A 23,929-nucleotide genomic window follows, 5' to 3' on the forward strand; every position below is an offset into this window, starting at 1 on the left:
CCCGGCCTCACTGCGCACGCTCCAGCTACAGCACTGCCGTCCCATCCCATTGATGAACACCAACCTCATGCTACTAGAAGAGCAAGGACCGTACCGTTGATTAACATATACAGGCAGGATCCAATAAATAAATGGATCCTTTAAAAAATCTTTAAAAACTATTTAGACCAAACTATATACACACTGACAACCACAGAATATATTAAATCCACCCCATCCCTCTATTAACACTTATCAGATTTCTGTCACCCCATAGAAATGGTTAATATGTCCAAGCAACATAACATACATTTGAAACATTTTGCTTCAGATATTCATCCGCGTCTCTCCTTTATGACGATGGTGCCTTTAGAGCCCCAAACAAGATGGAGTGCTTCAGACAGCAGAGGTGACACTCCAGGAGGGTTACAGTTACTACAAATCCCCCTGTATATATATATATACATGTGGTTTGTCTGCATAATCCTCTGTACTGACACTTTATATAATCTTAAATGTCAGTAGGTAGTGCACAGAGGAATATGTGGAGTGACTTTAAGGCGTGATGAAAGTCTGTGACCCCTGACCCCACCCTGAAGAAAACCGGTTTCCAATATTTCACACTACATTATGAAATCAAGATCTTTTTATTTTGAATTGCTTTTTTACAACCGTATCACTGACATAAGAATGTTTTTTATTCTTATAAGAGGTTGCTTTCCCCTCCAAACAACTCTCACACACAAAGTCCAAATAAAAGTTAAAGACAGGGGTGTTTCATTACAGCAGCATCTTAAATGCTTGAAATCCTTTTGGTAAAATAAGTAGGAAAACATTGAAACATCAAAACAGAATTGGCATCGTGTCTTCCTAATGTAGTTCAGTACAGGAGGATAACCTGCATATTATTAGATAAAATTAAAAAAAAAAAAAAGTTATAAATTGGGCATAAAAGCCGCTAAAACAATGACAAAAGAGAAAAGGGGGGAAAAAAAAGAATGTGTTGGGAAAACACTACCCAACTCAGCCTTGGTTCATGAAAAGCAACATGGGCCTGTGTGGTGAGTGTGTGTTGGATTGTACAGTGGGGATCTGCAGAGAGCGTTTCACAGCCCAGTGCTGCTCCATCACGTCAGGATGGTGTCGTCTATCTCTTCATTGGAGTCCGGCAGGCTGATGATTTTCTTCAAGGACCGACGGTGACACTCCGACAGCAGGTCGTTACTTGCCGAGTCCAAAATGGCGGTAATACTCTGAAACGTAGAAAGAGCAAAAAGTATAAATTAGAAAAACGTTTTTTTCCTTTATACATTATCTACATCTGTAAATGATAGTAGACGGTCTGTAGTCTGACCTGCATGGTTTCCTCTCCCTGTCGGAGTCGCAGCAGGTTGACGATGGTGTATTCGCTCTGAGCTCTCACGCTGGTGTTCTTGTCCTTGGTGTTGTCCAGCAGACTCTTCAGTAGGGGCTTGATGAGACTGGCCTCCATCGAGGGTGTAGCGGGCTCTTTGAACACCCACCACAGCACCCGCTCTGACACCAGTCTGATGTCACTGGACTGGTTCTGAAGACACTGGGTGGCAACAGATAAAAACAGACTGTTGAAGCAGGTACTCGTCACAGTATTCATCTTTCTATACATACCCTGTTGTTTTCACGTGTATCTACGTATTTACAGCTACTTGGTATTACTTCCTGCTACTAATACAGTACAAATACTACCCTGGTAATAGAGTAACACCCCAAGTAAGTAGAATTCAAATTGGTTGCCAACACTGTATAATTTGCACAAAGCCAGAACCAGAAAAGGGAAGTAAATAGCCTGTTGTATGAAACAGTTCCTGCTTTACCTTGACAAACTGTGTGATGATGCGCTGGGAAACACTACCGCCTCCCTCTGTTCTGAGATGATGCCTCATCAGGTATCCCATCGCTCTGATCCCACTGGTGGCAATGGGAATCTGGAAAAAGAACATAATCACAGTAACTACTGACGCACATGAGAGCAACAGGGATTAACATACAATGTGACAGTAGAGGACACAGGACTGTTACCTATTCTAATAATGTTATATACGGTACGCTTTGTACATTAGAAGTTGTATTTTAGAAAGAAAACAGTGGCCATTTACTACAATCTGAAGCACTGGCTTTCTGAATGTCAGTGTGATTGACACCACTCTCTCGTCTGTATGGTAAAAATGAAGCTACAGCCAGGAGACAGTTAGCTTAGCTTAGCATAAAGACTGGAAACAGCCAGCTGGCTCTGTTAGAAGGTAAAATGTAAATGTAAGGTAACATGTAAATCTCACTAATTAACATGTTATATCTCGTTGGTTTGATCAGATTAAGCCAAGAAATTGTCGAAAATAAGGTAGTTCTTAGAATATCAAACCATTTCTTTAAAGGTGACTCATACAGACTATTCATTGCAGTCAGCTCATGACGGACATGAGGAAAATTTTGTTAAACTTTCTTCTCACCCTGTCAGCAGTGGCGTTGGTCAAAACGGTCTCTGTCACCGTATCACAGTATTCCTTCCCACACAGCTTCTCAGGAGCAGACTTGATGGCTATGGCCATGGCCAAGCTACGGCCATGACGCACCATCCAATCAACACCGGACACATCGGCTACAGGGAGGAACAACATCTATTAGCTCATGCTCTCACTGCTCTGCTGATGCACAGGGAGCAGCAGAAACACACAGGGCAAAGTCAAACTTTCATGAAACAAATACCAAAATCTAACTGTAAACACATTTATAAAAGGCACATGAAAAATACTATTTGTGCTCAAACCAAGCAAAACACACATTTACTAAATCACTATTATTATTACAGTCTGTACACCAAGTCAGTTGTTGTAATAAACAGCAATTAGGGGGAAAATGAAAATAGAAAGCCCAACATTATGCACATAATGTGGGACGTGATGTGACGATAACTTGGCATAGGAATACCAACCTAAGACGTGCTGAAGTAACACACTCTTCAGCTCCTCTTCTGACAGGAAGGCACACAGCTCACCGACACAGCCGGCTGATGCCATACGCGTCGCATCCTGCACGCACACAGACACAGACAGACACACACACACACACACACACACAGACAAGACAGACACAGACAGACAGATTGAGTGTCATTTATTGTCATACTGACAGAGGCTCAAAACCACATTTTTAGAAAACCACATCCTCTCTGCCTGACTTCCGTTTTCTACTGTGATCACAGAACAAACTACACCCCAGAACAACTGTCTGTCAAATTCTAAGTACTCATACGTTCATACTTTGTTCTTTCATATGTTATCACTTCATGTATTCAGCAGCTTTTACAGGGCTCGGGGTGGAAAAACCGGCATGTTGCCACAGATAAAAATAAATAATCTTCTCTACATCTGCTCCTCCTGTCATACCTCATCATGTCCCAGCATGCCGAGTAATGTGGTGGTGATGTTCTTGCGGATGGTTGGGTCCACCTTTGATCCGGCCCCCTGGATGACGAACCTTAAGGCTTGGAGCATAGTCTCCCTGTGAGAGCGGTAAAGAGCACAACGCAAGCATGAGAACGAGCTTTTACAAAATAATATAAATATCATATAAACACCAATCTAGATATTCAAGAGTTTGTAACAAATAACTATATATTAATAACAATACATTGGCTGATAAATACATTTTTAACATAAACAAATAACACAAACTCTCTCGAGGTTCTCTCTCATTAGAGAACCTCGACCTTTATTTATTAAAAAAAAATAAGCTTGTCACTGCTCTCTGGTGGACAAGCTATGTAATGGTGACACAATTTTTAAATAACCAAAAAGATATATTTTTAATAAATAAAGGTCGAGGTTCTCTAATGAGAGCAAATCTCAAATATTTGTCAGAATTGGGAGACCTGCACTAGAGTACCTCAAAGGTAGTGGACAGTAGTGGACTGATGCATTGTATTTTACTAGTAAGGTTTAGATTTGTTCTTTTTCTCTCTGTATTTGTGAAGATAATTGTAGCTGAGTTGCTCAGATGAGACCGTTTGTATTATATTGAAAAATCTTAAAATAGAGGTTTTAAAAATGAAGACAGTGTCCATTATTTCACAACAAAAAAAAAAAGAGTGGAAAGCCTGAAAGATTATACATAGTTTGTATCACAGTGATATATTGTTTTTAATATACACGACTTTCAAAGTAGTCAGGTCGCTACACTGTTCTGTTTTCTTGAATAATGGGCCCATCCTTTAGTGTGGGGGGTCTGGTTTATTAATAGCAAAATGATTGTTTAGTTGACAGAGCAACCTGATTAAAGTCTCCTCTAACTTGCAGATGTCACCATTAGTCTGCTGTATGAGTGCTCACCTGACTCCTGAGTCCTCAGCGTTGCGGATGGCAGACAGCTGCTCGGTGAAGAGTGGGTCCACCTTGGTGTGGATGGAAACCAGTTGGCCCAGAGCCTCAGCGGCCTTCAGCCTCACCCCACGGCTCGAGTCCTGCAGGGCCTTCAGGAAGGTGGTCTGCAGCTGAGGCAGGAAGGGCTTCAGGGCAATGCCCACCTGGAGGAGGATTACAGTCCAGAAGTTAGAGCCAAACACTGTGACTTAGCCACCTGACTGCTAATGACGGTGTCTTGAAAAGTATTCGGCCATTTACAGTTTAGATGCCGGTACAGACCTTTGCCAACAGCAGGGTGAGCGTCTCCAGCAGAGCGGTCTTCACCGTCCAGGCAAAGCGGTCTCCCAAGATACGAATGAGCGGGCCAGTGATGTTGACGACAGAGGGCCGCAGTGCCTCAGGGGAGGTCAGTTTGATGACCCCTCCTAGTGCTTTCGCCGCCTCTTCTTTCTGCTCAGGGCTACCAGTGAGGACACCTTCTCTCAGGATAGGCAGGATGCAGGTCACACCCTGTGGAAACAAAGACAATAACAAATATTCCCATTACTGATTGATCTGCCAATTAATGTTTTGTGATTAACTATTTAATTGCTAAGTCTCTATCATGTCAGAACATTGTTAAAATCGACCATTATAATTTCCCGGAGCCCAAAGGGACATCTTGCTTCTTTTCTCTGATCAACAGTCAAGAACAAAAAAATCTAATTTGCAATGCTACTAAACCAGAGAGCAGCAGCAAATCCTTTTTGGTATTTATGCTTTATAAAAGGACTTAGAGGTGCTAAATTAGAAATACAAGAACCAAATCACCTTGCTGTGAGTTTACTGCGTCAGGAGGAACCTTCTTACCTTCTTGGGCAGACAGAAACCAGGCAGGTGCTGACCCTTCACGTCAGCAGCTACTGATTTAATGTCTCGATGCAGATCATCGATCATAGCCAGCTGGCTGCTTGCATCCAGTTTCTATACAAGAAAAACAAACACTTGATTCATGCACTGACATTTACTTATTGATTAACACATAATAAAAGTACTGATCTGTACAAATATCAACACACCTTGGTAATGGAGTTGATGGTGTCCCAGCTCTGAGACAGGATTTCTGTGTTAGAGTCATTGAGGAGGCGGATGAGGCCTGAGAGCAGGTTGCGAGTATGGTTACTGTAGTCCAGGCGGGTACGGGCAAAGTAGGCATTGAGGATGGTGACGGCAGCCTGTCTGAGGCCGGGGTCAGCGCCACGCGTGGCCTCCAGCAGGTCGTCTATGATGATCCGCTGGCCCACTTCGTCCTCCACCGAGAGGATCACTGTTTGACAGTTGCACAACTCCTGAAGCAAAAACAACACAGTATGAGGAAGGAACAAAAGGCTCACACACACAGTAGGTATCCTAGCTTGTGAATCCCAGCATTACCTGTGCTTCGTCTTCTGTTCCCAGCTTTCCTTTGAGGGAGGAGAGAAGGGCGGAAAGGATGACCCCTAGGTGGCGCGTGAGAGCGTCTCCGGCCACGGCGGACAGGAAGGCCAGCACACGGGTGTTCACAGGAGGAGCAGTCAGCTGGAACAATCAACCTTAGTTAGATACAGCCAGACGCAACAATAAGGCCTAATAGAGTCAACTTTGACTATCAGACTTTACCTTGGGAACCAAGTAAGGCAGCACAGAGCGACTCTTCACGGCCATGACTTGCTTCAGGCCATCCAAAGCAAACGCAGCAGTCTCCTCGTCATCCTGGGAAAAGACGTGTGTATTAAAAGCCAGACTGAAAACAATTGAATGCTATCTGTGTTACGTTTGTGTCTTCCTCGCTCCCTCACCAGCTGTTTGAGCAGAGTAGGCAGGATGTCATCCAGCGCCTGGTAGCCGATGGTCGCATGAAGCTGCTCAAAGGTTTTGGCTGCAGCCTCTCGGACTTCCTCCAGAGGGTCGCAGAGCGCCTTCCTCACTGTGGGGACCAGTGACTCAGAGAAGACGAGCACCTACAGCACAAACACCGTCAGGTTAATGGTGTTTTATGTTTTTTATTATCAGACTCTTGGCCTAAGCTAGATTTAAAAAAATAAGAAAATAAATAAATTGACCCGGTTGTCCGATGGGTACACACCTTGAAGCCCAAAGTTTTGTTCTATTGCTTTTTGTATTTGGATTCAAAACTGAAAAGCAATTCACTTTTACACAAAATGAAAGAAATAGGTAAAATAATCCAACTGTTAAACCCAGAAACCCAGGCTGCTTATTTCTATCTATTATTTTTGCAAAGGTTAAGACATCTGTACTTGAATGCACTGCTCTATATACGATACTTTGAGTGTACATACGCTAAGACATGATTTAAAAGCCAGATTTTTTTTTTATTATAATATGTATTTGGTTGTGTTTAGTAATGACAAACTCGATCTAATCAATTAAACAATGATAAGAAAATACCCTTTTCAGTGAAAACTTATTTTGCTTATTAAGAGGCTTAATTGCATTTCTCTTCTCACTTTTAGAAGAGAGGGAACATAAAATTCCTGGTTTAAACTAATCTGCTTCTTTAAAAGTAGTCTATAAAACCCCCCAAATGAACCTTAATGACATGTTTTTACGATTGCAGCTTTGAGTCCTGGGAACAGCTCTGGGCTCAAACTGTGTTTGTGGCGTCTCTCCTGCCGCAGGCAACGATAACCTTTAACTCAATCCCTGTGCGTTACAGCGTCTGCGTGACTCACCGCATCTTTGCTGGTGGACTTCATGATCTCACTGAGGCCGATGCAGACTCCCTGCCTCTCGTCACTCTTGTCAGAGCGCAGTCCCTCCTCCAGGATGGGAATAATCTCAGGGAGAATCTTCTCCCCCAGTTTCCTCACCAGATCTCCCAGCGTTCGAGCAGCGATCTAAAACCACAGTGACACACGGCGTCAGTAAAAGGCTCGTTGGAGGTATAAACCAGGGAATATATAAAAGCAGTGGGCTTGCAAGGTTCAAAGGAGTAATACCGTTCTCTTGTCAGACCAGGTGGAAGCCAAGAAGCCCAGCAGCAGAGTGAAGAGGGTTGGGAGGATCTCTCGTAGAGTCCTGGGGGTGTTAGAGACCACGATCTTCCACACGTGGAGGGAAGCCTGTCGAACCACCAGCTGAGTGTCTGAACGGCCCATATAGAGGCCAGAGAGGACACGATTACGCCGCTCGGCACCAAGAGCTCCAATGATTGCCTGGAAGAGAAAAGGTCAGAAACATTTTATACAGACCAACACCACACTGCTGTGATGGCAAGTAGAGATATAACAAGGAGCCAACTTCCTTCTGTAGAGGAATTCTTTCTCTTTTATGTAGGAAAGAAATGAGTTCATACTTTATTGGATGCAGCTGTTCCAAAGTTGTCATCCTCGCAAGCGGTCTCCGTGGTCATCTTTCCTGTCACTCCAGAGATATGGAACAACAGATCTCCAAGCAGCTGCACAGAGCTGAACCTGCAAAAACCCCAACGAGGAGATGGAACGCACAACTGGTCAATATAAGAGTGACGTTTATTCAACCGCTGAGGTGTTACGGCGTTTTTAAAACCGACCTGATTCTCCACAGGTCATCAAACAGGCCCTGCTCCAGCTCAGGAAGCAGCAGAGCGATGGCAGTCTCAGCAAACATGCTGATGATGCGCTGGCCGGCTCGCAGTGCCGTGTCTCTCACATATTCATTCTCATCAGCCAGAGCCTGGTGGACAACACACACAGTGGAGGAGCAAAGGTTCAACAGCCTGAATGTTTCCAGGTGAATATACCTGCTGGACCCGGTATTTTTAGTATGTGTAAAGACCATGTACTGAAACATGGATGAACACATAATCCAACATATGAAAGAATAACATTGGGGATCCTGAGAAAAGGACAAGAACATTCCCAGGAAGTAGTCATTTTAAAATCACAGGAAAATCTTCGACCCCAGTAAGAGCAGTGAAATGTGATTCACGGCACAATGCCCCCCCCCAAAAAAAGCTTTGTGGTCATAGCAATACCTTGAGAATGCAGGGAATGATGGGCCCAACGTAGGGAGTAAACCTGTCTCCAAAGGTGAGGGGCAGGTAGATGAACATCATGATGTAGCCGTCTCTGACGTGGGAAGCGATGTCTACCTTGCTGGCTGTTTGCACCACATCTGGCATCAGCTTGTCCAGCTTCTCCACTCCCAGTCCAGCCATCACCTCCGCCAGACCTTAAGACACCCAGATACAAATCATTCAGTGAGTCATTGAGAGCACGTCAGGAACAACACAGAGACAAGAGTGTAGAGGAACCGACCTTGTGCGGCTCCAGAGCGATCTACAGAGCTCTGTTCAGAGGCCAGTGTCTCCATGAGCCACGGCAGCAGGTCATCGAAGCAGGATTCACCCATCCCCTTCACCATGGCACCCAGGGCTTTGGCTGAGACCGTACGTACCTGGAGAAGAGAAGAAGAAAAAGCAGTTATAGCTTCAACTTAACACATACAGAGCACATATTCCTGTAGTTACTGTTTCTAACTAAACACACCTCAGGCACCGGGTCCAACAGGGAGGCTTTCAGTCCAGGAATAACACTCGGCAGGTAGGGTGACAGATCCTGGAAACGACAACACGTATCACACCATAAAACAAATACAATTCCTCAGAATAAACTAGTTTGAAGAACAAGTAAACATTTTATTTAGCTTTGATTTCAGTGTAATATGTAGACGGTGCTGTGTACCTTCTGGTCAGTGAGGGAGTACATGTTGCCAATGATCTGAGCGGCCATCTTGCGGGTGTCAGTGGAGCGATCCTGGAAGGCTCTCTGGACGATGGGCATGATGAGGGCCAGGGAGGGGGCGTCGATGAAGTGGACAAACTTGGTGTCCAGCAGCGTCTGCAGGCACGTCTGGGTCCTCCTGGACGGTTCAGTGAGAGCGTCCAGCAGGATCGGGGTAATGGCTAAGAGAGAGCATCGAACACTAGCTTACTAAACAGCAGTGGTAAACAAAAGTAGATTTCAGAACTGTACTTGTACTTTAGTTGCTTACCTAATTTTTTTTAGCATAGTTCGTAGTTTGTTCATGTCTGGTATTGTCTAAACAAATTATTTTCTGGCAGCATTTCTGAGCTGCTAACTAAATTGCTTTTACCGTGTTTTTTTTAGGATTAAGTTGTTAACTAGAGCAAAAAGGTGTTTACAAGAGCACAACGTTCTTCACAGATTTAGCCACTTAATCTTGCCCACAAAGTGCACCAGACTGATACATTTAACTAGAAAATGTACGTGATTGTGATTTTTGCCATCACTTACCCAGGATTTCTGGGTTGCGGATGACAGAGCCGATCAGGCGGAGGGCTTGCTGGCCGGCCTTCTGCACCTTCACATGGGAGTCCGTCAGCACCTCGGTCAGCTTGGGCACAATGTTGGGCAGGCAGGAGGACAGCTGCTTGGGTGCACAGAAAGCCATGGCACCAAGCAACTCCACGGAGCCTGGAGGAAAGACGGGAGTGAGTCACAAAGAGCTACTATTTGAGTGAACTTGGAACTTATTCAATTGAGACTGTCCTCATACGTGAAAACAAAAAAATCTAAATCATTAGCCAGTGAAACAACTATAATCACAATTGTAATCCACTAGACAAGGCTTTATAATATTCTCCCAACTTGTCAAAAAAGCTGCAGAGGGGCTCCTAACCTGCTTTAGTTCTCCAGGACTCCTCCTCTAGGGCCACCAGCAGGGAGGGGAGGACCAGCTTCACGCCGTGGGCGCTCAGGTTCCTCATCACAGCCTTTGCACAGTCATCTGCAGCCTGTTAGAAGAGGAGCAAGGGGGCTGAAACCTACACATTCTATCGAACGTTTCCTAAATGAGTGCATGTTTAATGGATTACAAGTTAAGCCAACGTTGCTATGTTTTAATGAGAACATACAGAAGCACTGGATAATGAAAAAAGACCTTTTGTAATTTGAAGCAAGGTACTTTGAGGATACATTTATGAAATGAGAAATGTAGATATTAGACGAAGGCTCTGGGATGTGATCTGCCTGCTCACCTCTCTGACGTACTGGTTTCCGTCTCCAAAGCAGAGCAACAGGTGTGGCAGCACATGGACCACATACGGCTCAAACAGCTTCCCCAACATGTTACACAGCATCTCAAAGGCAAACAGCGATCCTAGACAGAGACAAACAGTTGGTCAGTTTTTTTATTTTTTTAAAAAAAGAAGTAGCTCTAAATGTGGGCCAGTAAATGGTGGCTTCTGGTACTCGTGTGGTAGATACCAAAATATAGTCTGACATCCATCAATGTGTCTAAATTCATACAAAACCAAACGGTTCAATGGTTGCATAAACCTCACTGACCTTCCCTCCGTCTAAAGTTCTTCTTGTCCTGGATGGCGTCGGTCAGAGTGGCCATGATGTCCTGCTGTTTGAGAGCCAGGATCCCCAGACCTTTGACCAGGCCTGCCAGTCCGTACGCTGCCCCCTTCCTCTCTGCGTACTTGTCGCTCTCCAGCAGCAGCTGCAGAAGGTTCCTTACAATCCCTGCAGCGTCCTCCTTGATGGCAGGGACTAAAGGAGGTAAACACCCGGCCACTGACTCCTGGACCTGAAGAGGGATGACAAACCACATAATATGATGAAAAGTAATGGACTGTCAGCAAAGTGGGATCTGTACTTTAAAAAAAAAAGGCGACGATAGACTGCAATAATACAATTTCAACAATACAGGGTAAGTAGGGACGCAGGATGAGCGGCTTACCTGCTGTGAAGGTGTAGAGAGCGCAGTGATGAGCTTGGCCACAATGGGTTTGACTTTGGGGTCACTTTTATCCAGATGTTTGGCCAAGGAGCCCATGAGAATAACCACACTCTGACGGACAGAGTCGTAGCCGGCGTCCTGGGGGGCGTTCTTTAGAAACTCCTCAAACACTGGCAGCAGGGAGCTCACGTTGTCCTGTTACATAAGACGGGTGCATAAGGTACCGTGCAAGACATTAATGGTAATGTGATAAATAGTAGAACGCGTCTGTGTCTTTATGAAGTGTAATGTACCTTTCCGTGTGCGTTGAGCGCAGAGAGGGCGGCGTCCAGCATGCAGCGGCGCACCTCGGTGTGGCGGTCGTTCAGAGCATCAGGAACGAAGAAGAGGAAGAGAGGGGTAACCTGAGCTTCATCCAGGTACTGGGACAGCTTGTTCAGAGCTAGAGCAATGCCACCCCTGAAAAAGAAGAGGGTGCGAGAAAATGGCTCAGTGCATAAAAATAAACATTTGAAATGTTACTGTTTCTCGTTATAATGGGATTCGCTTTTCTGATCCTATCTGGTAGATAACCACTAAAGTAAGACATAAATGAGAAAACAATGTGGGCTGGGGGTCAGGATATAATCTGTCTCAAAATTACAAAGACTACTCCAAATATTCTGCCCTGATAAATAATATGCTAATATAGATATTAAGGTTGATTGTGCATTCATGAGTCCCTGGGACACTCATCTTCAATTTAAGATTAAAAGGTTAAAAACCCTGGTGTCTCATCTTTGCAAACAAGAATTGAGATGTACCTGGCCTCCCATTGGTCAGGTGGAGATTCAGAGATGACTCTGCCCAGGGCATCCAGCACAGGAGGTGGTCTCTATAAAAAACAAAAAGTACAAAATATCATCTCTCGACTTCTGAGCTCAAATTCAACCAGTATCAGTAGCCAGAGCTATACGAGTGATGCTGTGGTTTGGCTGTGGTGCAGGGTCTCACATAGAGTTTCTCGTGGTAGAGCTCAGTGAGCTGGCCCAACACTGTGGCAGCCTGGTCTTTGTACTGGGACACGGCGCTTGACAGAGCTTCGGCTGCAGCAGAACGGACAGCCTCCTCATGGTGAGTGATGTCGCCAATCAGCAGGGAGCAGAGCTCAGGGACCAACTCCAGAGCCAGAGAATCCCAGAGTCTGAGGAGGAAGAAGAACTGCATGGTTAATATTTTGTTCGATGGAGAACAAAAAGAAAAAAAACAAAGAAACACAGAGAATGCTGTTTGAAAAGACAAAGAAGACACTTATGTGATGTGTTATGAGTATAATGGTCACTCAGATAGAGGAAGAAAGGAGCAAGAAACCTCATAATACATACTTTTCAGACAAGGCTCGGCCCTCCTCCTCAACGTCAAACCTGCCAACCCAAAGCCTGCGCAGCAAACTCAGCCCACTGGCCTCCGTGCTTTCTGTGGGCAGAGCGAACTCCATCTCCAACAGTCCCTGAGCACAGACAGATTGGGTGTTAGTAGCATGTCTAATATGAACACACACGGGCTATAGAATTTGTCATTTAACAAAGGTTACCACTATATATTTTGATAGCAGTGCATCAGTATCTATTTTGATGGACACAAATTTGTTTATGAAGCACTGTTAAGGCTTAATCTGTGGCAAAGCTGGAAACCATCACATGTGGTGACTCTTCCTGTCCGAAGTACACCCGTTTACTGAGGGATAAGGCCAGCTTCAACAAATGTCAAATTAACCGATTCACAGCTCACCCTCAGGGCAGCATCCCGGACAGAGAAGCAGGGTGAGAGGAGGGCGTCGAGCAGGACGTCTATCTCCTGCTGCTCTGCCACGGTGCAGCCCTCGTCTCCTCCAGCACTGGCACACAGCGCTGTCAGGCACTGAGACGCCAACACCTGAAACACCGCAATGTAATTAAATCAATAAGTCAGTCAGTGGCACAAAAAAGTTGGTAAACTCTTCATCAGGCCATCAACAAAAAGTAAAGGTCTGAATTTGAATTCCTCGGTTACCTGGAGTCTCGGGGTAGCTGTGGAAATAACTCTCGTCAGTAGCAACAGCATGCTGACACGTGGAAGCAGTTCTGGGCCGTTCTGAGACAAGAAAACACAAGACTTAGTACATGAATCTGCAAAATAAATGCTAATACCGTCACATAAATCTGTTATTTTTGGTCTCTCTACCTCATCTATAACAAGGTCATCCATCTCTGTGGCGGACCGGAGCTGCGAGTGTTCCAGGATGATTTGTAAAGCTCTGGTCATCTTAGTCTCCGTCTCCTCGGTGCTGCCCGAGGACTCCCTGAGCATAGCGTTGAGGAGAGGGAAGCAGACGGAGAAAGCCGGAGCAGACAGTGGAGCCGAGACGTCTGGGAAAGAAGACGACGATACAAAGAAACAGGAGAACTCAGTATCCCAGCATCGCCACATTTCTTATCTCGGTTGCTTGCTACAACTCTGACTTGCTGCTGGTGTTACATTTAAATGAAAAACGGTTTGCATATGTAATCGTCTGCATCTCCTGCACAGCAAAAAGAATGCGCGCGTGTGTGTGCCGCATGACAAACAACTATCATGCGGCAGATCTGGGGTTTGTAACTGGAACTTTCACGAGTGTCCATGACTGTGCTCACCACCAGTCTTGGCATCTCTCTGTGGGACCGTGTGGTTGTGCAGCAGCAGTATGGTGCGGTGGGCTGCTGTGTCCAGGTTCTCCTGTTCCCAGGCCTCGTCCAGGTCACACTCTGGCTTCAGCAACCGTAAAGTCACGTGTCCCACAAGCATGGCTAGAAGGGACGAAAGTGACACTGAGTCAAGATGCTGTGTCTGTCAATACAAGAACAAACAAAGACAGGCCATGTACCTAGGTGGTGAAAGTGTTTGGGCATGAGACACACTCCGATGTCCAAGAAGACTTGCTGGATGCACGGAGCAGCCAGAGGGGACTGTAGCAGGGGGATTAGGACCTGGAGGACAGCGGGGAGCTCCTTGGTGATCTGAGGTGGTCTCTCTAGCAGAGTGGCTTCCAGCAGACCCACCACGCTCTGCAACTCCACACGCAGCTGGGGACAACAAGAAGCACACCACAGATTAACAAGGAGAAATAAAGAATTAAGAGTATTAGAAGTATTAATTCTGGTGACTTGGGTTTCATACCCCTTGAAGTCTCTTGCGAATCGCCCCCTCCTTTTCCAGCTGGATTTCAATCATTTCCTTCTGTTTGATGCTGAGTTGCAATTCATCTTTGATGCCTTTTTTCTTCTTTTGCTCCTGCAAGATCAAAGAGAAATAAAAATATGCTCCAGAAATCAGAACCACCAAAGAAATTACGGATGGTGGTAAGTGGACTTTACCTCTTGTAACTCCAGCTCAATGATCTGTTCCTTGTAGGAGTAGGCCTTGTTCTCTCTCTTCATGTTGACCTTCTTGGTGCTTTCCTTCTGGGCACTATAGCAATATGTAGAGGAGGAGAAGTCAAATAAAAGCCAAATAGACGACACAAAGTCCAGGCGACTGCTGTTGGGTTCACCGAGGTGTTACCTCTGGATGATGCTGTTGTCGTACAGTTCTCCCTTGGGTGTCAGCATGATGGCGTACTCCTCCCTGGTGACGTGAAGTAGAGCGGGTCGGGTAAGCCCCTCGATGACGTGACTGATTACTCGCGGTAACAGCTTGTTGGGGGAGAGGCTGGAGAGGGCACCGACCGCATTTTTCACCGCCTGTAGATGAAAAACGTGACCACTAAACATCCTGGTGTCATGTGAAATCTATCCTTCAATCAAGCTTGGTTAATTCACGGGAATGTAAAAGCAGCACAAGTAGGTGTTGGTTATTGTCAGACCTGGTTGTCAGCGTTGACCTCCAGCAGATGTGGCAGAATAGCCTCTAGATTCTTTTCGATAAATTCTTCTGCTTTTATGTTCATGGAGAAGAGCAGAACAGGCCAGAGGCCACCGCGAGCTCCAACTGAAACAGACAAGAGCGGATGACATGTTGAATATGGGACAGAGCATCAATACATCACCCCAACAAACTCTGGTGTTATCAATGGGGATGTTTCAACCTGGACCCTATTTTCCCATATTTTTGTGTCCAAGTATCTAATGGGGACAACTATATTGGAAATTAGTCCAGGATGGAATCAAAACAATGTAAAACTATTTGGTCCACTAAAAGTGCTTGTTTTCGGGAAAGGACCCTACAGAGAAATATAACGTTTTTCGTTACCTTCACTTGATCCAGTTTGTTTTTCTCGTTCTGAAATCTTGAGGTTAGGCCTCATCTGCATTGTCGAAATCAGCTAAATAATAAGCCGTGATACGGAAAATCTCTCTCCTCGAACCCAACAAACTTTGACAACATGGGCAGTCCTCTCTCTAATTCTTATTCTCATTCTCAAGTCGTCTTACGGCAACAAGTCACATAATGTAAGATTTCAGAACGAGACTTCTCCTTAAGCAAGACTTGGCTCGACACAAACACAAACAAACCCGATCAAGTAAAAAAAACAATAATGTGTTATTCATCTGTAGTGACCTTTCCATAATGTTGTCACACACTTAAAATAAGAATCGGAGCGCGTCAGTGGCAAACACGAGCACTTTTAGTGGACGTACTTTGACGACGTGTTGCTGCATGTTTAACCGCTGCAGCGTTCTCTCTCAATACAGAACCAACTTCAAAAATAACTGCCCCCATTAGGGGGCCTACAAAGACCTGGTAAAAACATGTTTAATGTTTATCTCCAATGTGGTTCACATGCGGGCACTAGATTCATTCTGGAGGGCAACGCATTCGCATACCTAAGGATGGATGATGAGTGACTATGAGGGTCTCCATGGCCAAATTCTCTGCTTCGGTGGGATCGCCCCATTGTCTGGCAGAGGAGCAAATAACACACAGCGCGTCCAGCAGGACACGAGGGGGGATGTAGCCGCGACCAAGCTCGGTCAGCTCTCCTGACTCTGACACCAGGACGTCCTGGGGCAAAACCTGACGGTTCACATCACACAGTCAGTAACAATCAGGCTGAGAAAGAAATAAACTCATTTTATAAACAGTCAAGCTGTAGCGGGCTATGGTGAATAATCAGTCTGTACTTTGTGTTTGTTGATGACCACACGGAGTTCTCCCAGAAGGCCATGGGCGAGACTGGATCCACCCAGAGAGGAGAGCAGCTTCCTGATGGTCTTTTGAGCTCCCTTCCTCACACGCCAGCTCCGAGACAGCACGACCACAACCATGGCGTGATGATACATCCTACAGAAGAGTCACGCGACATAGAAAAATTGTTAAAAGGAGCCCAGTCTAGTACTGTAAGCTACTGAGGTGACTTTCCCTCAGGAGAGACCTGGTTGACGCGCTGGTTGTAAGCCTACGTTACCATTGATGTGCGCTGCGTTAGGTACAGCATCCACAGACAAGTTATGTTGAATGAGAGTCCGTTTATTTTCTTTCTTAATAGAGGTGCGATGTTTCGACCACAAGTCAGAAACAATCGCAGCCGCCACTGGAATCTAATTCTACAAATAGTATATGATTAATAATACAAGTTTAACCTAATCTTTATCTGCAACTAACCAAACTAAAAAATGCTGCGAAGCATTCAAATGTTGATTTAGCGTTAAAATGTCACCGTTCTCTGCATGTTATTAAGAACACAGACTCACTGTGATTTGCTGGTGTTGAGCCTGTGAGCATGGTCCAGGAAGAGCCTTTCACAGAGCAGCAGCACGGTGAGCAGAGCTAAAGACAAAAAGACAGAGACAGGCCATTATTTCATTTCTTAATATTTCAGAACACTCATGAGCCGTTTAGCTGCAGGGTTGATTTGAATATTGCCTTACTTTCTTCGCTGGCCTGGGAGAGGAACTTCTCTGTGGTTAAAAGTGGCTTCTTTTCATCTAAGATCAGGTTCCAAAAGTTGGAGAACTTAGCCTCTGCAGAGACAAATAAGACAAAAAAATCTTCATTACTTCCCATTCCTGTATGTTCCAACAGTCTCCACAGATGGGAAAAAAGGAGGAATTTTTGAGACGCCAGCCTCACCTGTCTGTGTCTCTAGCAGTGCCAGTCGACTCAAAAGAACAGCAGCAGCAACACCTTCAGCAAGCAAAGCCTGCTGGGAGTTTTGTGCCGCAGCCTTCTCCACTGTTTGCAGGAGCAAAGGCACGAGGTCTGAGGCTTGGGCCAGAGTGTCACCTAAAAACCAGGGAAACGGTGATGGAACAGGAATAAGAATCATGTTCAATCCAAACATCTGAATATTCGACACACAGCATAACGGCCCTCCTGTGACTGACCTCTGAAGGCCCCCAGCATGGCCTGAAGGTAGGCGTGTCGAACCAGAGAGGTGGAGGTCTTGAGGGTGAAAGCTTTCTTCAACCAATCCAGCAGAGCGGCGGGAACTTCCACTGTGAGACGGCCGCTCCACTGGGAGAGCACAGACACGGCATGTGCCAAGGTAGCCTCGTGAACTGCGTAAAACAAAGACAAAGTTAGTACTCGACAGAAACATTACACTGCAGCCTTTTGAAGACTTTCCAGGCCCAACGATACCTTCTTGTTGTAAAGAAGGGATGAACATCACAGCGACGGCAGAGCTGAGAGTCTGGCTGGAGGTTCCGGACACGGCATGATGGCTGCAGCTGGCAATCCCTGGAGCAAGATCAACATTTTATGATTGAGAAAATGTTTGCAATTGTATGTTACGGATAGCTAATAATTATTAAAGGCTTCTTACCGGACCAAACACTCATCTTTTGGGCAACAATTGTGAGCTTTCCCTCTGACCCTGCAACCACAATAATTATGAAGGTGAGCATGATGGTGGTGAGAAAACCACACACGGTGAGGAAAATATCTACAAAGTAATAAATGAGTTCACCTCCGAGGATCTTGAAGAGGTGAGTGACGACGTCCTGCACAGCGGAGGGATCGCTGCACTGCTGAGCCAAGTTCTGCATGGCCTGAACCGCGTCCTCCATCAGCTGGGCGTTATTAGCTTTCAGCTGACCTGAAACACGGACCGTACCAGTAATTAAATACACGTAGTCGTGCTAAATTGATTTCTCGGTCTTTCAGTAATTACTTCTTCTGTGACAAATCCTATCCTCGTGAAAGCTGAGTGTTTGCTTAAAACCAAATCAACTGAGCATCCATTAAAGCCTTACTTGCGATGGCCTTTCCAATATCCATGGCATACTGACTGAGGTCGAGAGTCACAGCCGACAGCAGGCGGGACACGGCTGGAGAGAAACCAGACAGTTAATTCATTAATCCACCGCATGAGAGCTGCCAGAGCACCAAACAGGCACATTTTCAAGAACATGTTGTAGGTTAAATTATACAACTAGAGGCCTCTACACGCCGATTTTTGAGAGTGTTGTTCTTGTGTCTTTTGACACTATGTTTGTTTATATGGAAAAGAAGGAAGGCAATACTGTCTTGCATTAAATGTAAAATGATGCGTCACAATAAAAACTCAAAGCCTCTCACTCTGCATAGCGTTCTCTGGACTGCGGAGCATCGTCTTCTGCAGTGTAGGAAGGAGCAGCTCCTTGAACTCAGAGTGGGACACATGACGCAGAAAGGAGCCACTTTTGTCCAAAATGTAACGCTGTGGTTTCGTCTTGCTCATAAGGACTGATTTTATGTACAGGTCCAGCAGGGCACTCTGGAAAACAGTAGACACAAGGTTATATGTTGAAGCGTGAAGCATATGTTGTATCTTAGATTTCAGAGGACAATTGGTTAGAGATGTTAGATCTGTAATAATAAAGAACCGCGGAAAGAAAAACTCACCTTGTGCTTCTCTATTGTAGCTTTGTCTTTCTGAGCCGTGCAGAAGTCTAAACACACGCCCAGCAGGACCAGAGTAGTGGGGCTCTGGTCCAGACTCAACAGTGTGCTGATGTACTGATCGACCAGTCCAGGGTTCTGTCAAAGACAACACAATGTCACGCCAATCCAGCATTCCTGTGCTTCAGCTCACAAATCAGTATTATTACATGTTTAGAACAGGTCAAGTTTAGGTTCTACGTGTGGTCTGATATCACATAAGTCTCATTGTATCTTATAGCAGTAATAGTTTCTGACCCAGCACAAGATTTTAAGGAAAGTCTAAAGCCCCATCCGGACAGGATCAATATTTCAGAGGGAGCTGCGCAGTAAAACAAGTCGTCGTATTATTTAGATTTTTCAAAGCTGACTCAAATGCTTCAAACATTGCCATAACAACGTATTCTAAAACACCCAAGACAAAAGGAATAATAATGAGCATTATTCACTCTGGATCAACATGAACTGTTATGAGTTAAACTCAGACGGATAGCGCTGTGTGTTGTCTGTAGAAGTGTGTGTGTTTGTGTGTGTGTGTGTGTTGTGAAGCGCAGTCAAGGGCACCAAAGCCCAGCGGAGGAGATCGATAGTCTCAACAAAGCCAGGTCTGTGTTTTATATTCGTGTTTATAGGCCTAAATATGAGCAAATTCGTTTTTATGGGCTATTGCTGAATTTACTCACTTCCTTCCAGAGGTGACTGAGATTCTTGAGGCTCGATTTCTGAGCCGTGGTCTTGGCTCCACCCACCACCTCAGCTACAAGAAGGCTCTGGACCTCCACCTACAAGAGAGGACAACAGACCACAAGGTAATACCTGCAACATCCAGACTGTATGACTGGGTATAAGTACGTATTTCAGAAGACTCTTTCTTTACTGACCATTTTCTTCCAGATAGGTCCTCCTTTTTTCTCTGGGGCAGAAAACACACTGGGGACTAAAAGGCAGGTCCAAGACAAGGCGACGAAAGCAGCAGAGCCGGTGCTTTTGCTGCAAGTATAATAAGGAGATCATAAGAGGAGGAGGACAACCACGGTAACTGTAAACCAAAGAGGGGTTCCTAGACACACTCATCTATCGTTTCTGCTGATTTCATTAGTTAATCATGTTTCTTATTGAATAAAAACTTCTAATTTTCATTGAAAAGCTAATTATGATGATGTGATTTTTGCAGTGATCTAAACGAACCAAAGCTGTTTTCTTAAGTCTGTAGAATATGATGTGCAGGTCAGGACTTCAGCACGATCATTGTTTGATTTAAAATGGTATTTTGATTACATTTAGACTTTAAAAAATCAATTTTAAAATCGGATTTGGATAAATTGTGCAGCCCTAATGCAAACTTTGTTAAAGTGTAATGTAGCTGAGTGTTTGCTGACTGCACTCTCATCACTAGAACTGTGTATGCTACACTTTATGATTCTTGCTCACCCTGCCTCTCAAACAGAAACATTAAAGTTGTCTAATGCTGACAGTACTTTGATGATGCATCCAGTCTCTTTTCCTCTGTAAAAGTAGGAATTTATTAGGGATGCAACAACAAACGTCATGGATAAAGACCTGCGCTAAAAAGTTCAGAGCCGTACCTGGGCTCTCCATTCTTGCTGATGACGCCACTGTTCAACAGGCAGTGGAGGAGGCTGGTCACCAGGATGTCCGGCTGACTCTCAGCCAGCTGGCCAATAACAGAGAGGAGCTCTCTGCGTGACGCGGCATCCCTGAGAAGCACACACACATCCATGTAAACACACAGGACATACACGCACTCCTGCAATTAAATCCTACCACCATGAAGGTTTGAACGTTCAGTTTTAGAGAGAGGTGTTGATTCAACTGTATGATCATTTCAGAAGCTGTTTCTTGTGCTGTTGAGCTGTATTGCGTTATACTGACAGGTGGTTATATTAATTTGTTTAGGATGAGGGTAAGGCTAAATAACAGGGAACACATCTCTGTATAATGAAAAATATAACTCAACGGCACCACAAACCACATAAATAAAGTTGAATCAACACCTCGTCATCCTGCTTTGGGTGCATTTATCTGTGTGTTTTTTTCGTGGCTGACAGTCATTATTAAATAGTAACCCACCGATATCTGTATGGAGTGAGACAGAACAGCTTGCATAATCCTTTCACAGCAGGCTCTGGTAACTCTAAAGACAGAAGAAAAAGACATATATGTAAAGACACATTTGTGTTGATTGTGGCACCTATTTTAATCATAGTGTGGATAACTAAACAGCACAAAATCCCTCACCTTTGTCTTTTATACATTGTTTCAGCTCCCCGAATATCTCCTTGCGCTCTTTCACACTGGCAGTAGTCACATTTGCAGCAAATTTCTTCAGTGTGTCTGAAACCTGAAGTAAAAGTCACGTTTAGTATGAAGATCAATGCAGTAAATGGCAGCAGTGAAGCCGTCAGTCCAGGACAACAAGATATTCAGGTCATGACCACACGGGACAGGAAGGAGCGGCTTCTATTTACATTTTAACGTCTGGACCTCGGGAATACTTGTCCTTTTTTAATTGAGGAATTTGGCTGCTTGGCAGAAAAGTGGCCAATTTATTTTCTGTTGATCGACTAAATTAACTAAGTGTCTCAGCTCTAGTTACACGTTTGTCAATGTATATTTGAGACCTTGATGCTAAGATGTGTCAATTGAATGATATGTTTATTATTGAGGTTGTAGTTTGCAGTGATGAACAATATATTGAGACGTGTTTCTAATTTTTAGACTCTGTCAATAATGTGATTATTGCCCCAACATTATTAGCATCATAGAAGTAAACTTTATGGGAGAACAGCTGTGTTGGATTGACTTAGATTGAATACGTGCACCTAATAAAGTGGCACTTTTAGGGTTTTGTCTGTACGTGGGAATGAGATTCAGAGAAATGAGAGAGAAATGGAGGAAATGTTTCTTTGTGGAACTTCTATGCAAAAATAAATGGCAGTTAACTCTGAAGGCCTGGTTTTTAAATAGATTCGTGGTCGACAAAGGGATTGTCAGCACAGCTAATAATACTATCACTGAGTCAGCAGACTGTGGAATGTATTCAGTAGTCACAACATATCAGTTAACTAATCAAAGTTACAATTTACCAATTTCAGGGGCGCAACTTATGCTCTTCTGCCTAATGTAGGGAATCCAGACCGATTCAATTTAATGACAGTAAGTTTAACACCCCGATAAATTGGATTGCAAGACGATACCATCCCCATAAAAAGCTCCAGCTCACGTCCCACTGCGGACAGAAAGCAGCTCGTTTTTCTGTCTGGTTATCGTTAGCAGCAGCTCAGTCACACTGTAGGCTACGTAGCACTGAGCTAACAGCCTGCTCGCGAGCTGTTGTTTAATTTAACCAGAGTTTCTCGTTGAATGTCAAAACCCACCAATGTGTTAATAAAGCAGTGGTCAAGATTCCACGAGTTTGGTTAATATCATACTTGAATAGCTTTGCGTTAGCGGATAGGATCCTGTTAAAAAACAGCCACACAAACCTGCGTGTCCGCTGCCATCTTGCCGGTCTTGATGCAGGAAGAACTTGTTGGTTTCACTTCCGGGTCACAAGTGCTACGTAACTTTTTTTCTTCTTAATCAATATTTTTCAGATTATCCTTTTTTATATTTTTATTTACATTAAATCTAACAATGAAACACTTAAAATACATTAAAATAAAAACTTAGAAATAACAAAATAAAACAGCAAAATGGAAAAAGGGATTCACGTAGGCCTTCAAATATATCAGTAAATGTGGATATTTTCAATTATGCAGGTACTGAAATTCGTAACCGTTTATGGATTTTGGAGGAAAATACCAAAATATACCTCGAGGAACACACATTACATGTATATCCATTTACAATTAAATCAATACATTTGCTTTTAAGTATAATACATTATATCTTCTGTTTTTGCTGATATTTAAATAGTTTTTTTGGCTCATATTTGCTAAGGAGAACCATAGTGTGTGTTACTAAACAGGGTTAGTAAGGTACTCGTTTTTTACAGATATCTCTTTACTCCCAACAGGTGGGCTTAAAAGCATTTTTGTTCTTTTGAGGATTTTTGATTCCTTCTTCAAGCAATATGCAATCGATTGTAATCGATTGTAGATAGATAAATATATACTTTATTAATCCCGAAAGTGGAAATGTAGGTTCTCTGCATTTAACCCATCCCTAGTATATAGGGAGCAGTGGGCTGCTGAGAAGCGTCCGGGGAGCAGTTAGGGGTTCAGTGTCTTGCTCAGGGACACTTCGCCACAGGACACGTGGTAGTCAAGGATCAAACCACCAACCTTGCCGTTATCTGTTTATTATATAACAGAAAATTGTGTTCATGTTCAGATATCCAAAATCATCTGCATTGACAAGAAAATATGGTTATTCTTTTGTAATTTCAGCAAACTATCTCTTTGATTTTGCTGGTTAGACCTGTTAAATGTCTTGTCTGGTTAAATGGCTGCATACAAGTCAACTGTTTAAACTCATTACACAATATTCCTTTAAGGTGGAATTCTATTCCCCTCCGTTTTGCAAGTTTTTCTGAAGTAAAAACATTGGCCAGCAGGGGTCACTGTTCATTCTGATGATCTTTACTACATCTGTAGATTATCTGTAATAACTACAAATGTAGTGTTGGCAATACCGGGCTCACATTTTCTGCATCAATAAGACCATTTAAAATATTTAGGCTCTACATACTGGTTCCATATGGATTATGATTTAAATGAAACAACTCTGTTAGTGGTTTGGCTATTAGTTTGTATCGACCCAACATTTGTGCACAGGGTGTTAGATTTGACAAAAACAAAACAAAACTGGTGTTCAAGTCATCAATCTGTTTTCTTACACAAGTCATACTGATGTATAGAACAAGACAAGAGACCCTCAAAATAGAATTCAACAAATCTACAAAAAGTTTTTTTGTATCCAACAAATCCAACAACTTTGCAAAA

At 44.0% G+C, this 23,929-nt stretch overlaps 1 protein-coding gene across 1 annotated transcript; it reads right to left on the reverse strand.

Moving 5' to 3' along the window:
- Positions 1 to 784: 784 nt before the first annotated feature.
- On the reverse strand, positions 785 to 22,494 carry gcn1 (GCN1 activator of EIF2AK4). The gene is made up of 57 exons (XM_079161584.1): positions 22,469 to 22,494; positions 21,222 to 21,324; positions 21,054 to 21,117; positions 20,549 to 20,680; positions 19,844 to 19,952; positions 19,646 to 19,744; positions 18,927 to 19,061; positions 18,621 to 18,798; positions 18,296 to 18,370; positions 18,010 to 18,138; positions 17,866 to 17,916; positions 17,682 to 17,780; positions 17,426 to 17,599; positions 17,172 to 17,324; positions 16,970 to 17,062; positions 16,793 to 16,868; positions 16,223 to 16,382; positions 15,926 to 16,115; positions 14,965 to 15,089; positions 14,664 to 14,842; positions 14,477 to 14,570; positions 14,280 to 14,393; positions 13,987 to 14,185; positions 13,757 to 13,909; positions 13,308 to 13,492; positions 13,137 to 13,217; positions 12,876 to 13,019; positions 12,470 to 12,594; positions 12,099 to 12,288; positions 11,909 to 11,979; positions 11,399 to 11,564; positions 11,106 to 11,300; positions 10,706 to 10,952; positions 10,396 to 10,517; positions 10,038 to 10,152; positions 9,653 to 9,832; positions 9,080 to 9,300; positions 8,885 to 8,953; positions 8,654 to 8,792; positions 8,371 to 8,567; positions 7,927 to 8,069; positions 7,711 to 7,828; positions 7,355 to 7,570; positions 7,088 to 7,252; positions 6,194 to 6,355; positions 6,015 to 6,107; positions 5,790 to 5,933; positions 5,435 to 5,704; positions 5,226 to 5,339; positions 4,656 to 4,886; positions 4,344 to 4,537; positions 3,402 to 3,516; positions 2,948 to 3,044; positions 2,466 to 2,614; positions 1,833 to 1,943; positions 1,334 to 1,555; positions 785 to 1,232 (listed from the first exon to the last, which is right to left on the reverse strand). Exons 1-57 carry the CDS (start codon positions 22,484 to 22,486, stop codon positions 1,107 to 1,109), a joined length of 8,019 nt encoding a protein of 2,672 aa, XP_079017710.1. The 5' UTR covers positions 22,487 to 22,494; the 3' UTR covers positions 785 to 1,106.
- Between the last annotated feature and the right edge of the window lie 1,435 nt (positions 22,495 to 23,929).

Source organism: Pholis gunnellus, assembly GCF_910591455.1.
Source record: "Pholis gunnellus genome assembly, chromosome: 6".
Taxonomy (NCBI): Eukaryota; Metazoa; Chordata; class Actinopteri; order Perciformes; family Pholidae; genus Pholis; species Pholis gunnellus.

What these genes read in the sequence shown, in the direction of transcription:
- gcn1 (XM_079161584.1), bottom strand. An exon ending in ACTCCCTCACTGACCAGAAG is followed by an intron (nt 8,954 to 9,079) that starts GTACACAGCACC and finishes TGTCGTTTCCAG; the next exon opens with GATCTGTCACCCTACCTGCC. An exon ending in TCATCACACAGTTTGTCAAG is followed by an intron (nt 1,556 to 1,832) that starts GTAAAGCAGGAA and finishes GTTGCCACCCAG; the next exon opens with TGTCTTCAGAACCAGTCCAG.